Source organism: Canis lupus, chromosome 2, assembly GCF_048164855.1.
Source record: "Canis lupus baileyi chromosome 2, mCanLup2.hap1, whole genome shotgun sequence".
Classification (NCBI taxonomy): domain Eukaryota; kingdom Metazoa; phylum Chordata; class Mammalia; order Carnivora; family Canidae; genus Canis; species Canis lupus.
Genome location: NC_132839.1, coordinates 32,154,499 through 32,169,909, shown reverse-complemented (window position 1 = coordinate 32,169,909; position 15,411 = coordinate 32,154,499). Strand labels below are relative to the sequence as shown.

The 15,411-nt window shown below is 34.7% G+C and overlaps 1 protein-coding gene and 1 non-coding gene across 9 annotated transcripts in view; one reads left to right on the top strand and one right to left on the bottom strand.

Moving 5' to 3' along the window:
• The window catches only part of ANKRD31 (ankyrin repeat domain 31), a 118,928-nt gene that overhangs the window by 97,249 nt on the left and 6,268 nt on the right, over positions 1-15,411 (bottom strand). For 6 of the 8 annotated variants that reach the window (XR_012015920.1, XM_072795029.1, XM_072795060.1 and 3 more), the window contains exons 2-4: positions 9,634-9,707; positions 5,813-5,916; positions 1,835-1,875 (exon numbers count right to left, since the gene is read on the bottom strand). Coding sequence is in view for 6 of the 8 variants with exons in the window: in XM_072795029.1 (XP_072651130.1) it covers positions 1,835-1,875; positions 5,813-5,916; positions 9,634-9,707 (219 nt within the window). In the remaining 2 variants the exon portion in view is untranslated. Of the gene's footprint in view, positions 1-1,834; positions 1,876-5,812; positions 5,917-9,633; positions 9,708-15,411 lie in introns of those variants that run through there. The other 2 variants (XM_072795051.1, XM_072795066.1) reach the window with 2 other exon arrangements.
• Positions 9,904-10,005, top strand: LOC140624164 (U6 spliceosomal RNA). Its single transcript, XR_012023684.1, has one exon. It is a non-coding gene; the product is annotated as a U6 spliceosomal RNA (small nuclear RNA).

Sequence of the window (15,411 nt, the reverse complement as noted above, 5' to 3'; positions counted from 1 at the left end):
TTTTTTAAAGGTATGGCTTCACAGAAGACAGCTGTCACCTCACCTGCTACCGCATTCACTCTTTTGTCACACGGTGTTTTATTTGAAGTATGTAACAAAAATCTAGCCTCACACAGATACACAGTTGGAAAGGAAGGAGTATTTCAGTAGCCTTTTTGGGTAACTGTAGTATCACCCCAAAACAAGTATTACGCCAAAATTCTAAAAGGAATAACTTCCTTAAGGGTTACTGGAAATTGAAACCCCATCAATGAGTTTTGTATTCTGTACTATGACTCTCTTGTACTTTGAATGGACCCTTCATCTGCATGTGATTTTGTGACATTATGCATTTGTCTTTTAGAAAATACTGATTCACTGAGTTATGCAGAGCTTCCTTATACTTTTTTTTTCTAAGATTTTATTTATTTATTCATGAAAGACACAACACAGAGAGGCAGACACAGACAGCAGGAGAAGCAGGCTCCATGCAGGGACCCGGATGTGGGACTCGATCCCGGGACCCCGGGGTCACACCCTAAGCCGAAGGCAGGCCCTCAACTGCTAAGCCACCCAGGTGTCCCTGAGCTTCCTTATACTTATAATCTATATATATATATATGGATTATATATATATAATGTGTATATATATATATATACACACACATATATGTAAGGGTTTTGATTAAACATCAAAAAGATCACCTTTGTCACTTGACGGGATGAGCACTGGGTGTTATTCTGTATGTTGGTAAATTGAACACCAATAAAAAATTAACTTATTAAAAAAAAAGATCACCTTTGTAAGTAAATATTATCACTGATCTCACTGGAAAATTTAAAGTACTGTGAAGTCATTAAGGACAATAAAAACAAGTTTTCCTACATTAATTTTCACTTGAAAGCTTCAATATTTTCATTGGCAAACAAATACCATCAGCAGTTTTCCATGAAGTGATTGGCTTGCTTCATTAATTTTCAAGAAAATGTCTGTCATATACTCAAGTGTGAATACTACTTTGTTGATTATTCTTTCAAGTTAAAAGAAAAGGTGAGCTAATTTTCTTACAATGTTTACAACTCAAACTACACAAGTGCTCTCCTTAAGACAAGGACCTCACTTTGGTATGCAAAGAAGTACTTAGGCATACTTCCCCCACATCACACAGCATATCAAGAAGATATATATTCAAGGGTAGAAATTTAATAAAACAATAAATTTTCTGCTTCATCAAATGCACTAGGTGAAGCTAGCTTTTTCCTTCCTTGTCTTTTTTAACTGCTAGCTCATGGCAATGAAAAATATAGCGACTACTAGTACTATTTGGTGCCATTGCCCTACTGAGCCTAAGTAAGGCTTCAATATTTTACTTACCATTTAGCACTGAATATGCAAATGTCAGTACTATGAAATAGGCAAATAAGGGTTAGTATTGTTATGAAAATAGTTTTGATCTCACAGACGCTCTGCAAAAAGTCTCAAGGATTCCCAAGGGGTCAACACACCATACTTTGAGAACCACAGTTTTAAAAGAACTGAAAGGATAAAGCCTTTTAAAGTGCAATAGTCCTATAAAGTCCAATTTCAATAAGGTCTACAAATTCTTCCTTCATGCTATGCTATAAATTTTCTTTTTAAGTAATATTAATAGAAAATCAACTTAATCTGAACCAATCATGCTCATGAAATGAAACTTACCTAGAATGTTTATAAATAACATCTGTATGCTGCTAAAGGGGCAACTATTTAAAAATATACAATTCTAAAACTCTTAAGAAAATGAAGATTCATTTTAGTGTGCAAAATTACAACAAAAAACTACAATATAATTAAGTTAAAAATTAGTATACTTACTGGAACAGAGTTTGATTTTGTTCCATTTCATCTTGAGGTTGCTAGCAGGGAAAAGGTAGTGTTCTTTTAATTCATAAATACTAATACAATGCACCAATTAAAAATTTAATGTTTAAAATAATTCTTAAAAAATAATTTTTGTGTTATTCTTTCTCAACATCTTCTCTGTTGTGATAAAATATACGTAACATAAAATTCACCGTTTTAACCATATGAACATGTACAGTTCTGTAGCATTTTGTGCACATTGTTGTACAACCATCACCAGCATCCATCTAAAGTATTCTTTAATCTTTTCCAACTGAAACTCCAGACCTAGTATTAACTCTTTATTCACCCCTCTCCCAACTCCTGGTACCTACCCTTCTTTCTGTCTCTCTATTATTCTGTCTCTACTGTAACTACTCTAAGTACCTAATATAAAAGGAACCATACAATATTCATCCTTTTGTGTCTGAACTTATTTCACTTAGCATAAGATCTTAAAAGTTCACCCATGTTGTACCATGTATCACTATTTCCTCCTTTTTTTTTTTAAAGATTTTATTTATTTACGTATGAGAGGCACAGACAGAGAGAGAGGCAGAGACACAGCAGAGAGAGAGAAGAGGGCTCCATGCAGGGAGCCTGATAGGGGATCCCAGGATGACAACCTGAGGCAAGGCAGATACTCAAACACTGAGCCACCAGGTGCCCCTATTCCCTCCCTTTCTAGTTGTTTGTATGTACCACATTTTGTTTATCTGCTCATCTGTTGGTGGATGCTTGGGTTGCTATCACCATTTGGCTACTGCGAATAATGGTTGAATGAACGTGGATATACAAATATATTTTTGATTCTCTGCTTTCATTTATTTGGGGTATAAACCCAGAAGTGGAGTTTTTGGACCATTTGATACTATGTTTAATTTTTGAGGACCCATCATACCATTTTCCACAGGAACTACACCATTCTACATTTCCTATCAGCAGTGAGAAAGAATTCCAATTTTCTACATCCTCACCAGCCCTGGTTGTTTTGGTTTTTTGATAATAGCTATCATAATGAGTGTAGGTAGGATTTCACTGTGGTTTTGATGTACATTTCCCTAATGATTCGTGATGCTGAACATCTATTCATGTGCTTATTGGCCACTAACCTATCTTCTGTTTGTGCCTTTTGTCCACTTTTAAATCAGTTTGTTTTTTTGGGGGGGGGGAGTTGTGTATAATTTTTTTTCTAAGCTATAAGAATCTTTATATATTCTTGGTAGCAATCCTTTACTAGATACATTATTAACATTTTCTCCCATTTCTGGGGTTGCCTTTTCACTGTTGATAATGTCCTTTAATCCACAAACATTTTTAAGTGTCATGGGTCTATTTGTCTATTTCTCCTTTTGTTGTCTGGTCTTTCATGTCTAAGAAATCATTGCCAAATCCAATGTCATGATACTTTTCCCCTATGTTTTCTTCTAAGAGTTTAGCTCGTTTAGTTTTTTTTTAAATTTCTTTCCATAAAAGAACTTATGGAAATTAAGTTAGGAGAAAGGATGTGTCCCTTCTTTTTATTCCTATGGATTTATTTCATTAATCCATAATGGTTCTGATAAGCCTTCTTTTCTTATCAGGTTCTCAGTTCTAATATTTCCCCTGAAGGCCAAAAATTATACAACCTCTGTTACAATGCTAAATGCCAAAAGCTAAATGGATTCTGCCTAATTCTCAAGTCAGGCCAGAGAATCTGAAGTTGTATCCCTTTCAAAAAGAAAGATACAATGCACTGATAAAATGCCTCCATTTTAGGTTTCACAGCACAGTGGCTTTCATCACTCTAAAAAGAATTCTTACACTTAATATCTTGTTATCATGAAAGTGGATGGTAATAAGATCTTAGAAAAAGATCTTCCTTTGGGGCCCTTCCATGTTTCTATGATCAATAACAAAGGTTTCTGAAAATAAAGCCTTTAAGCCTGAACTTCCAAGCATTGTTTGATCAATGAAACAGTCATAATAACAGGAAAACAAAGTACTATGAGAACTTCAATCTTCTTCAATGAACATTCATTGTTCTTTTCTGATAATGCATCATTACATACTTCAAGGTTATCACATTGGTTCTCCATATATATACTTCCCAAGCAGACATTCAGAGGCCCAGAGACAAGAAGGAATTTCAAGAAGTAAACCTAGGAATTCCCAAGGATTAATTAAATAGAGTATTTATACACTCACTAGATATTTCTGCATCTTCACAAAATAATTCATTCAAATACCTGTAATACCCAGTTCATTTACATTACTATAGATCAATGACTTGACCCTACTAAGGAAAATGCAAAAAATAAGAGAGCAAAGAAGAAGGAAGTTTGTCTCCAAGAGTCTACTTTCTTTCTTTCTCTGTAGGCAAAAATTACACTTAGGAGCTAATGCCTCTGAATATAACAGGGAGGGAATTGGTCATTTGTTAATTAACCAAACTGCAAAGATACATTTCAATCAACTCTTTCCTAAGGGATCCAAATCGCTATCTATCCTTTTGATTCACCCAGTCCTTTCCACCCCTGTATTTTGATTGGCCATTAAGCTGAACAGCTTTTGTTTTATTTCATGTGTGGAGGGGCGGGGAGTAGAGTGTGGGAGATGAAAAAGTTTAAATATGCTAATTTGGAGGATCTGGAAAAGAGACAAATCTATTTATATATCCTCAAACAAAAAACGATCATCCAATATCTGAAACCAATTCAACTGAATTATGGATCACTGGAAGTGTAGTGGAAGTCAAACCCTGGCCAGACTTCTGGCTCACCAGAAGGCATCAGATATCTCATACAACTATGCTCACATTCAGTATAGCAGAATAAACATTCCTAGTATTAAGTGTTTTATTTATTGATGAGTTACTGGTAACATCACTTAAAATATCTTTTTCTCAAATTGATAAAACACAATAATACTAGGGGACTTTAACAACTTTGTATGGTGACTGATGGTAACTAAGCTTACTCTGGTGACCATTTCATAACGTATATACATATCAAATCATTATGTTATACACCTGAAGCTAATACAATATTGTATGCCAATTATTCTTTGATTAAAAAAATAAAATTTAAAAAAAAAAAAAAAATAAAAAAAAAAAATAAAATTTGAGATTCAAAATAGAATATAATATTTCTCTAATGAGAATGTTGTCAGTATAATAAAAAGACAGCTGAATTATCTTATTCTAAAAAGGCAACTATGCAATTTTCCCCTGAAGTCTTGAATCTGTGTAAAATTAACCATCTTCTTTAATAAAAACATGTGTATGAATAAAAAGTATTTTATCTCAAAACATTCAATAAAAGTGTTACTTCTTATCCTCAGAGAAAAAGAAACTATTTTCCCTTCCTTCCTTAAGACTTTGTGGCTTATCTCTGGTTAGCTGACTTATTTATGCCAAGGTGCTAACTGAATAACCCCTAACCTTTGCCCAGGGTGACCACATTAAAAAAAAAAATACAAATGTGTATATATACATACACAGGCATTCACACACATATAAGGTAACAGAAGGGCCTTTCAGTAGACCATATCTCAAAATATACCATGCAGACTAACATCTTCACAAATTGAAAATGATCTCTGGCATATACTGGAGATGAAAATCCTAATTACTATATTCTATTTTAACCTGTTTTTCTCACATCCACATCTGGAGGGGGGGGGGAGGGGAGGGCAGGGGAGGGGAGAAGAAGAGAGGAGAGGAGAGGAGAGGAGAGGAGAGGAGAGGAGAGGAGAGGAGAAATATTTTAAACACCCCCTTCTAAAACACCTGCCTTTCACCAAAGTTGCAAAAAAGAAACACAATGACTAGCTAAGAAAGGGTAAAAACTGAGTAAGAGAATAAAGAAGAAAACTAACAGACAAAAAGAATTAACCGTTAGTAATTTGTCACTCTTTGAAACAGCAATTCCAATTTTTAATAAGCAAGTATTTAACCAACAGGCTACATACCTGTAGGAGTGCAGTATCACTAAGAGGCATTATTTTATTTTTACTCTTTTGTTCTCGTGGATTCTCTCTGAGTTTGAACCCAAGTTGAATCTCAGGAGATGTTCCTAGAATGAAATATCATCGTAAATCACTTGCAACAGTTTAATTGCTCTGCTTTGACAATGACTCCATGATTTTATAAAAACTACAAAATGTCATTAAAAAGTATTTTGTAAATTATAACTTCCTAGCTGCCACTTTTATATATCAAAGTTTTTAAGTTATTAATTTCAAAGACACACATATACTACACTGGAGGATACATATACATAAAGGTCTGAACAAAGGATACATAGAGACAATATACAGACTTAACCACCCCCCCCAGAAGGAATACTTTCTTCTTTTTTAATTTCATGTGAGGTCATTTTTGAAAACTCATAATGCTAGTATTTAACCCAAAAAACAGAATTTGTGTTTCTAAGATGGGAAACTGAACTCATATGTTTTTTAAGATTTTTTAAATTTATTTATTCCTAGAGATGCAGAGAGAGAGAGAGAGAGGCAGAGACACAGGCAGAGGGAGAAGCAGCTCCATGCAGAGAGCCTGACATGGGACTCATACAGAGTCTCCAGGATCATGCCCTGGGCTGCAGGCGGCGCTAAACCGCTGTGCCACTGGGGCTGCCCTGAACTCATATTTTAACTATTTTTCCCTTCCCTGTTCCTAAAAAGATCCAAAGAAATTTGTTGTTGTTGTTTCTTGAAATTAGCTTTTTCTTTTTTAAATGTGAAGTAGCAATGAGAAGAGAGGAAATACACCCAATATAGATCAGAAGAGGAAGACTGGATTAAAGGGAAACCAAACATTGGTAAACAGCATGTACTCTACATAGGAAAAGGAGAGGCTCCTTAAGAAATAATTACATGGATTTCTTCCATGAGACTCTCAGAAAACCACCAAGCTTAGAGCAAATCCCATCAACCAAAGATGGAAGAGAGTGTACTAGAACTTTGCATTGAGTAGTCTCCTACTTCACTGAGATTGCTGTTTGTACCAAAGGAGCATTCATTCAGAATGAATGCTATAGCCAGTTACTCTGTGTAAGAGGGTATCTTCCCTATCAGATACAAAAATGTACTAAAAGCCAAGGTTGATAAAATAATGTAGTGATGGAAGACTAGTAAAAATAGTCAAATAGAACAATGAAACTAAACAAGAAGTGGAAAACAGACCTATACGTCTATCTGGGAATTTAATATAAGTAAATAATGATATTTTAGACAGTGGCAACAAAATGTGTAAATATAAATGCAAACAAAGATAATATACTTTTATGGTCTTGTGGTAGGTAAAATACTTCCAAGTTTGAAAGAACCAAGAAACCCCAGAAGACTGACAGGTCTTACTACATAAAAACTTAAGGGTGCCTGGGTGGCTCAGTTGGTAAAGCATCTGCCTTCAGCTCAGGTCATGATCTCAGAGTCCTGGGACAGACCCCAGATCTGGATCTGGCTCCCTGCCCAGCAGGGAGTCTGCTTCTCCCCTTCCTTCTGCGCCTACCTGCCCCATCCCCCACCTCTGCTTGTGCTCTCTCCCTCTCAAATAAATAAATAAAATCTCAATTTCTGCATACAAAATATATCATGAATAACATTAAAAGTTAACTAGGAAACTGAGTGAAACTATTTGCAATACATATATATGACAGTTGTATTACCTTTAGTGTATAAAATGATCTTATAAATCAAAAATAAAATGAGAATAATTTAGGAGACATAAAGCAATTCACATGCACACAAACTATGAATAGTCAATATTAAAATGTGTCTAAACTTGGTATTCTTCAAAAAATGCAAATTAGAACAAACCGATACTTTACTTAGCGGTTTGGCAAAGACTGAATATATCCTTTGTTGGATCTAGAGGAAAAAGCCATCTTTTTTAGGGATAATATATGTCAAAATCTAACATGTGTCCATCCTTTAAAAACAAATTGAATTTTAGCTATTTATTCTAAGGAAATAATCAGAAAAGCAGGCAAAAGTGTAAATATTAGAATATTCACATTTATTAGAGTTTTGAGAACAAAAATATAATTAATTCATTAAATAAGGATACATTCATACAGAATAATGTGTAGCACTTTATTTTATTTTTAAAGATTTTATTTATTTATTTGTGAAAGAGAGAGGCAGACACACAGGAAGAGGGAGGAGAAGCAGGCTCCATGCAGGGAGCCCAATGTAGGACTCAATCCTAGAACTCCAGGATCACACCCTGAACCAAAGGCAAGATGCTCAATTGCTGAGCTACCCAGGCGTCCCAATATATAGCACTTTAAAAGGTTGAGGTAGCTCAATATAACAAGGAAAGAAATATATTTACCACAATACCAATTATGAAAAAAGATATTCAAGTTGGCATACAAAGTCTAGAAAAATACACAAATACTAAACACTGGCAATTGTTGGAAGTGGAATTGTAGGGAAGTGTAAATGTGACTTTACACTTTCTACATTATATAAGTTTGAAATAAAAAAGCTTTTATTCTTTTAATATTAGCAAAAATAATAAAAAGTCTATCAATTTGGGAAAAAAGAAGAAGGAAAGCAAAGAAAAAACTTGGTTGCAATATTAAAACATACCTCTAACTTCTTCCTAGTGGTACTTTATATATCATAAAAGCACGTTCTGGAGACTACTACTACACATTGTTCTTTCATCAATATTTCATAGTTTCCAGAATATAGGTCTTTCACTTTCTTGGTTAAATGTATTGATAGGTCTTTTACTCTTTTTGCTATAATTATAAATGGGATTGTTTTCTTAATTTCTGTCTGCTACTTCACTATTAGTATATAAGTCAGACTAAGAAAGATAAATACCATATGATTTCACTCTTACATGGAATATAAAAAAAGGAAACAAATACACAAACAAACAAAAAAGATGAATCAGACCTGTAAATACAGAGAACAAACTAACTGATGCCAAAGGGACAGAGATCAGGAGAATGGACAAAATGGGTGAAAGGGAGTAGAAGACAGGTTTCCTGCTATGGAATAAAATGAGTCACAGGAATAAAAGGCACAGCATAGGAAATAACAGTCATTGATATTGCAAAACATTGTATGTAACAGATGGTAGCTAAAACTGTGGTGAGCCTAGCATAACCTATAAAGAAGCTGAATCACTTTGATATACACCTGAAACTAATATAACATCATGTGTCAATTATACTCAAATTTTTAAAATTAAATATATATAAATATATCAAGAATATTTAATATCTCAGACTGAAATAATCAGATTGGTTACTAAAAAGTACTATTCACTTTTGCAAATAAAAAAGTTCTAGGATTTTGTAAATTTTTGCAAAGAGAAGAGATATCTGGGTATCATTTGCCTATCTCTGTAGCCCTCTCTAGGAGTCATAGCATCTGCCAGAAATTATAATTCTCCTTGCTATCCTTATAGTAATAGACCTTAGGGTCTATTACAGATGAGTAAAAAAATTAATTCTGTGTAAAGCTAAAAACAAAACTAATTATAAAAGAAGTTGAGGGATCCCTGGGTGGCACAGCGGTTTGGCGCCTGCCTTTGGCCCAGGGCGCGATCCTGGAGACCCGGGATCGAATCCCACATTGGGCTCCCGGTGCATGGAGCCTGCTTCTCCCTCTGCCTGTGTCTCTGCCTCTCTCTCTCTCTCTCTCTGTGACTATCATAAATAAATAAAAATTTTTTAAAAATTTAAAAAAATAAATAAATAAAAGAAGTTGATAGAATAATAACATTGAGAAATTAAAGGGACTACTTACTGAAAAAAATTATTTCTCACCTTTGCACATTCCACTTCTATCTGGATGGAGACTGTACTCAGATCTAAGAGATGTGTCTTGATCAAAGAGCAACCTTTCAGATACCAAATAGAAGATACAAATTGTTATGTTTCCTAAACATAGACTAACAATTTAACCACAGTTTTTTACTAAACCAAACTTGCTAAAATTCTTAGTTATACCACTATTAATATCTGTACCAAAATATTGTTTCAGATGTGTACCCTCTAATTAAAAATTTATAGATAGACCTTAAAGACATTATACTAGTGCTTGCTTTGGCAGTATATATAATAAAATTGGAATGATAAAGATTAGCATGGCCTCAGCACAAAGATGACACACAAATTCATGAGACATTCCATATTAAAAAGAATTATATTAAGTGAATGAGCCAGATACAAGTGGGAAAATATTATATGATTTCACTTAGACAGCTAGAGTAGTCAGGTCCATAGTGATTGACGGTAGAATGGTGATTGACAAAGGGCTGGGTGAAGGGAGGAATGGGAAGTTAGTGTTTAATGGGTATAGAGTGTTAGTTTGGGAAGATGAAGTTCTAAAGTCAGAAAATGGTAATGGGTACACAACAATGCAAATGTACTTAATGCCACTGAACTGTATACTTAAAAATGGTTACAATGGTAAATTTTATGATATATATATTTTTTACCACAATAAAAATAAAATTTTAAAAATCTTTTCAGAATTTAACAGTGTACCAATGCATGAATATATGATTTGGTACTAAAAGGGTTTTTTCCCTTTATTCACTTGTCTCTTGTCTCTTCACCTACCTGTTCTCTCCCTTCCCATTTTTAAAATTGTTTTGTCCTTCCAATGTTTTTTGAAAATGTAAGCAACATGAGTATACCTGCCCTCACCCATTCTTAGATAAACAGTAACATTCTATATATACCTCTTTTTTTTTTCTTAACAGTAAATCCAGGAGATTGACCACTCTAAGGGAAAGAGACTTCGTTCATTCCTTTTTATAAATTCATAGTGTCCCACTGTGTGGATTCTCACATAGTTTCTCTTTTAATATTTATTTATTATTTATTATTTAATATTTATTTATCTAAGTAATCTCTATACCCAACATGGGGCTTGAACTCACAACCCTGATATTAAGAATCTCATGTTCTCGTAAAACAATCAATGTGATTCATCATATCAGCAAGAAAAAAACCAAGAACCATATGATCCTCTCATTAGATGCAGAGAAAGCATTTGACAAAATACAGCATCCATTCCTGATCAAAACTCTTCAGAGTGTAGGGATAGAGGAAACATTCCTCAACATCTTAAAAGCCATCTACGAAAAGCCCACAGCAAATATCATTCTCAATGGGGAAGCACTGGGAGCCTTTCCCCTAAGATCAGGAACAAGACAGGGATGTCCACTCTCACCCCTGCTATTCAACATAGTACTGGAAGTCCTAGCCTCAGCAATCAGACAACAAAAAGACATTAAAGGCATTCAAATTGGCAAAGAAGAAGTCAAACTCTCCCTCTTCGCCGATGACATGATACTCTACATAGAAAACCCAAAAGCCTCCACCCCAAGATTGCTAGAACTCATACAGCAATTTGGGAGCGTAGCAGGATACAAAATCAATGCCCAGAAATCAATGGCATTTCTATACACTAACAATGAGACTGAAGAAAGAGAAATTAAGGAGTCAATCCCATTGACAATTGCACCCAAAAGCATAAGATACCTAGGAATAAACCTAACCAAAGAGGTAAAGGATCTATACCCTCAAAACTATAGAACACTTCTGAAAGAAATTGAGGAAGACACAAAGAGATGGAAAAATACTCCATGCTCATGGATTGGCAGAATTAATGTTGTGAAAATGTCAATGTTACCCAGGGCAATTTACATGTTTAATGCAATCTCTATCAAAATACCATGGACTTTCTTCAGAGAGTTAGAAAAAATTATTTTAAGATTTGTGTGGAATCAGAAAAGACCCCGAATAGCCAGGGGAATTTTAAAAGAGAAAACCATAGCTGGGGGCATCACAATGCCAGATTTCAGGTTGTACTACAAAGCTGTGGTCATCAAGACAGTGTGGTACTGGCACAAAAACAGACACATAGATCAATGGAACAGAATAGAGAACCCAGAAGTGGACCCTGAACTTTATGGTCAACTAATATTCGATAAAGGAGGAAAGACTATCCATTGGAAGAAAGACAGTCTCTTCAATAAATGGTGCTGGGAAAATTGGACATCCACATGCAGAAGAATGAAACTAGACCACTCTTGCACCATACACGAAGATAAACTCAAAATGGATGAAAGATCTAAATGTGAGACAAGATTCCATCAAAATCCTAGAGGAGAACACAGGCAACACCCTTTCTGAACTCGGCCACAGTAACTTCTTGCAAGATACATCAATGAAGGCAAAAGAAACAAAAGCAAAAATGAACTATTGGGACTTCATCAAGATAAGAAGCTTTTACACAACAAAGGATACAGTAAACAAAACTAAAAGACAACCTACAGAATGGGAGAAGATATTTGCAAATGACATACCAGATAAAGGGCTAGTTTCCAAGATCTATAAAGACTTATGAAACTCAACAGCAAAAAAACAAACAGTCCAATCATGAAATGGGCAAAAGACATGAAGAGAAATCTCACAGAGAAAGACATAGACATGGCCAACACGTACATGAGAAAATGCTCTGCATCACTTGCCATCAGGGAAATACAAATCAAAACCACAATGAGATACCACCTCACACCAGTGAGAATGGGGAAAATTAACAAGGCAGGAAACCACAAATGTTGGAGAGGATGTGGAGAAAAGGGAACCTTCTTACACTGTTGGTGGGAATGTGAACTGGTGCAGCCACTCTGGAAAACTGTGTAGAGGTTCCTCAAAGAGTTAAAAATAGACCTGCCCTACGACCCAGCAATTGCACTGTTGGGGATTTACCCCAAAGATTCAGATGCAATGAAACGCCGGAACACCTGCACCCCAATGTTTACAGCAGCAATGTCCACAATAGCCAAACTGTGGAAGGAGCCTTGGTGTCCATCGAAAGATGAATGGATAAAGAAGATGTGGTTTATGTATACAATGGAATATTACTCAGCCATTAGAAACGACAAATACCCACCATTTGCTTCAACGTGGATGGAACTGGAGGGTATTATGCTGAGTGAAGTAAGTCAATCGGAGAAGGACAGTGTATGTTCTCATTCATTCGGGGAATATAAATAATAGTGAAAGGGAATAGAAGGGAAGGGAGAAGAAATGTGTGGGAAATATCAGAAAGGGAGACAGAACATAAAGACTCCTAACTCTGGGAAACGAACTAGGGGTGTTGGAAGGGGAGGAGGGCGGGGGGTGGGGGTGAATGGGTGACGGGCACTGAGAGGGGCACTTGACGGGATGAGCACTGGGTGTTATTCTGTATGTTGGTAAATTGAACACCAATAAAAAATAAATTTATTTAAAAAAAAGAAAAATAAATAAATAAATAAATAAATTTATTTAAAAAAAAAAGAATCTCATGTTATTCCAACTAAGCCATCCAGGCACTCCTATTCTCAGTTTTAAAAGCTTAGTAAAGAACGATTGTGGAAGGGGAAAAAAAAAAAAAACTGGCGGAGGAGAGGCGAAAAATTACAGATTTCATGTTTTCCATTCCCCAACACAACTATACATCACACATATAATCTTACATATGTTATAAAGAAAGAACGGATTATTAAGAAAAATAAGTCACCATTAACAACAACAAACCCCCCCCCCATACCTCCTAATAGTTTTCAACACCAGCAATACTAATAATGAAAAGGACTCCAGTCCTTAATCTATCATACCTTCTGTGACAGTGAATGCAGGCTCCTCCTAGAAGGAGAAAAAGCATCTTTCTTGGCTCAACTACCAGCGGCCATTACCAAGGATTGAAAATTTTATTATTCAACTATGAGCAATACCATTACTATAGTACATTTTTCGAAGTAAAACAATCTATTCACCTTAATGTCCCTACAAGTCAGAATTATTTTACTCTTTAAACATTTTTGAGGTTTCTTTTTAATCTAAAAATAATACCAAAAAAAAAGGCATGAAGGAATTGTGGAGGGGAATGGGACTGTTCTATAACTCAGAAAAAAAGATAGGATTTTTTTAAAAAAAAAATAATATTGGGACAATGAAGGAGACATCTGGAAAATAATTTAGTTGAATCCATACTTCACACTGTACTCCAGATTAAAATTCCACATGAATCAAAATGTAAATGTTTAAAAATGAAACAAAAAGTACTAACAGAAACCAAGGAGGGATTATTTTATCATTACGAAGGAAAAAAAGTTTTTATAATTATGAGATAAACCCAAATAATACAATTGTTAAGATTACAAACACCCAAACTCTTTGACAGAGTGCTTCTATTTTTAGAAAACAATTTTATGTATGTTTGAGAACATATATGCATAATTTAGAAAATACCTCTGGGAGGATAAAATAAATCAAATATATTGGTTGCCTGTGGAAAAGAAGACTGAGTATCCGAAGAGATAGGGATGAAAAGGAATTTTTACTATACATCCTTTTATACTTAAAAAAAATTTTTTGACCCATGTAAATATATTATATTACCTATTCAAAAAAAAAAAAACTAGAAAATGTAGGCAATAAAAAGAAGTATAAACCTCCTATAATTCTACCTGTAATAAGACTTTTGTATAGGGGCATCTGGATGGCTCAAGTTGATTATGTTTCTGCCTTTGGATTAGGTCATGATCCCAGGGTCTTCGGCTTGAGCCCACAGTTGCAGTCCCTGCTCAATGGGGAACATGCTTCTCCCTCTCTTCCCTGGCTTGTGCTCTCTGTCGCTATCTCTGTCTATCTCTCTCAAATAAATAAATAAAATCTTAAAAAAAAAAAAAAAGACTTTGGTGTATTTCCTTCCAGCTTTCTTTCTATAGAGGCTTATGTGTGACAGAATTGTAAATTATTTTACAAAGTTTGGGTCAACCTGTATAAAGTTTTAGAAACTACATTTCTCACTTTTTTCTTTTTTAGATTTTTTTATTATTATTATTCATGAGAGACAAAGAGAGAGAGAGAGAGAGGCAGAGACACAGGCAGAGGGAGAAGCAGGCTCCATGCAGGGAGCCCGATGTGGGACTCGATCCCGGGACCCCAGGATCACGCCCTGGGCCAAAGGCAGGTGCTAAACCACTGAGCCACCCAGGTGTCCCTACATTTCTCACTTAATATTACTTAAACATTTGCAATGTCACTGAAATTCTTCCTAAAATCATTAAATATTGATAATACTCCCTCAAAAGGGTGTATCATAATTTATTTGGCATTATATAATTCTAAAACACTTCCTTTTTTTTCATTATTGTAAATACTTCTGAGATATCTCCTTATACATTATTTTACTAGGCTCAGAAAAATTATTTATCCATGTTTAGTCAATAAATTAACTGAAAATAGACATTAATTTCTGAGTGAATTCTAGTCAAAATACTAGACTGCACTAATAACTAATATTCTAAAAGTCACTGACCACTTCATTACAGATGTACTATTTTAATAAAATTTAACTTTGAAATACTGGAAAAATGAGATAGTAGCAAATACTAACAAAAGAAGAGGTAAGTAGAAATTAGATGGGTGAGTTAAAAGGAAAACTTTCAGGCAAAATCATATCGAAATTTTCAAATATTTTTCACCGTTTTGTTCGAAGTACAATAAAACTTTCTGGGACAGTTAGGGTTTCAATTTTAT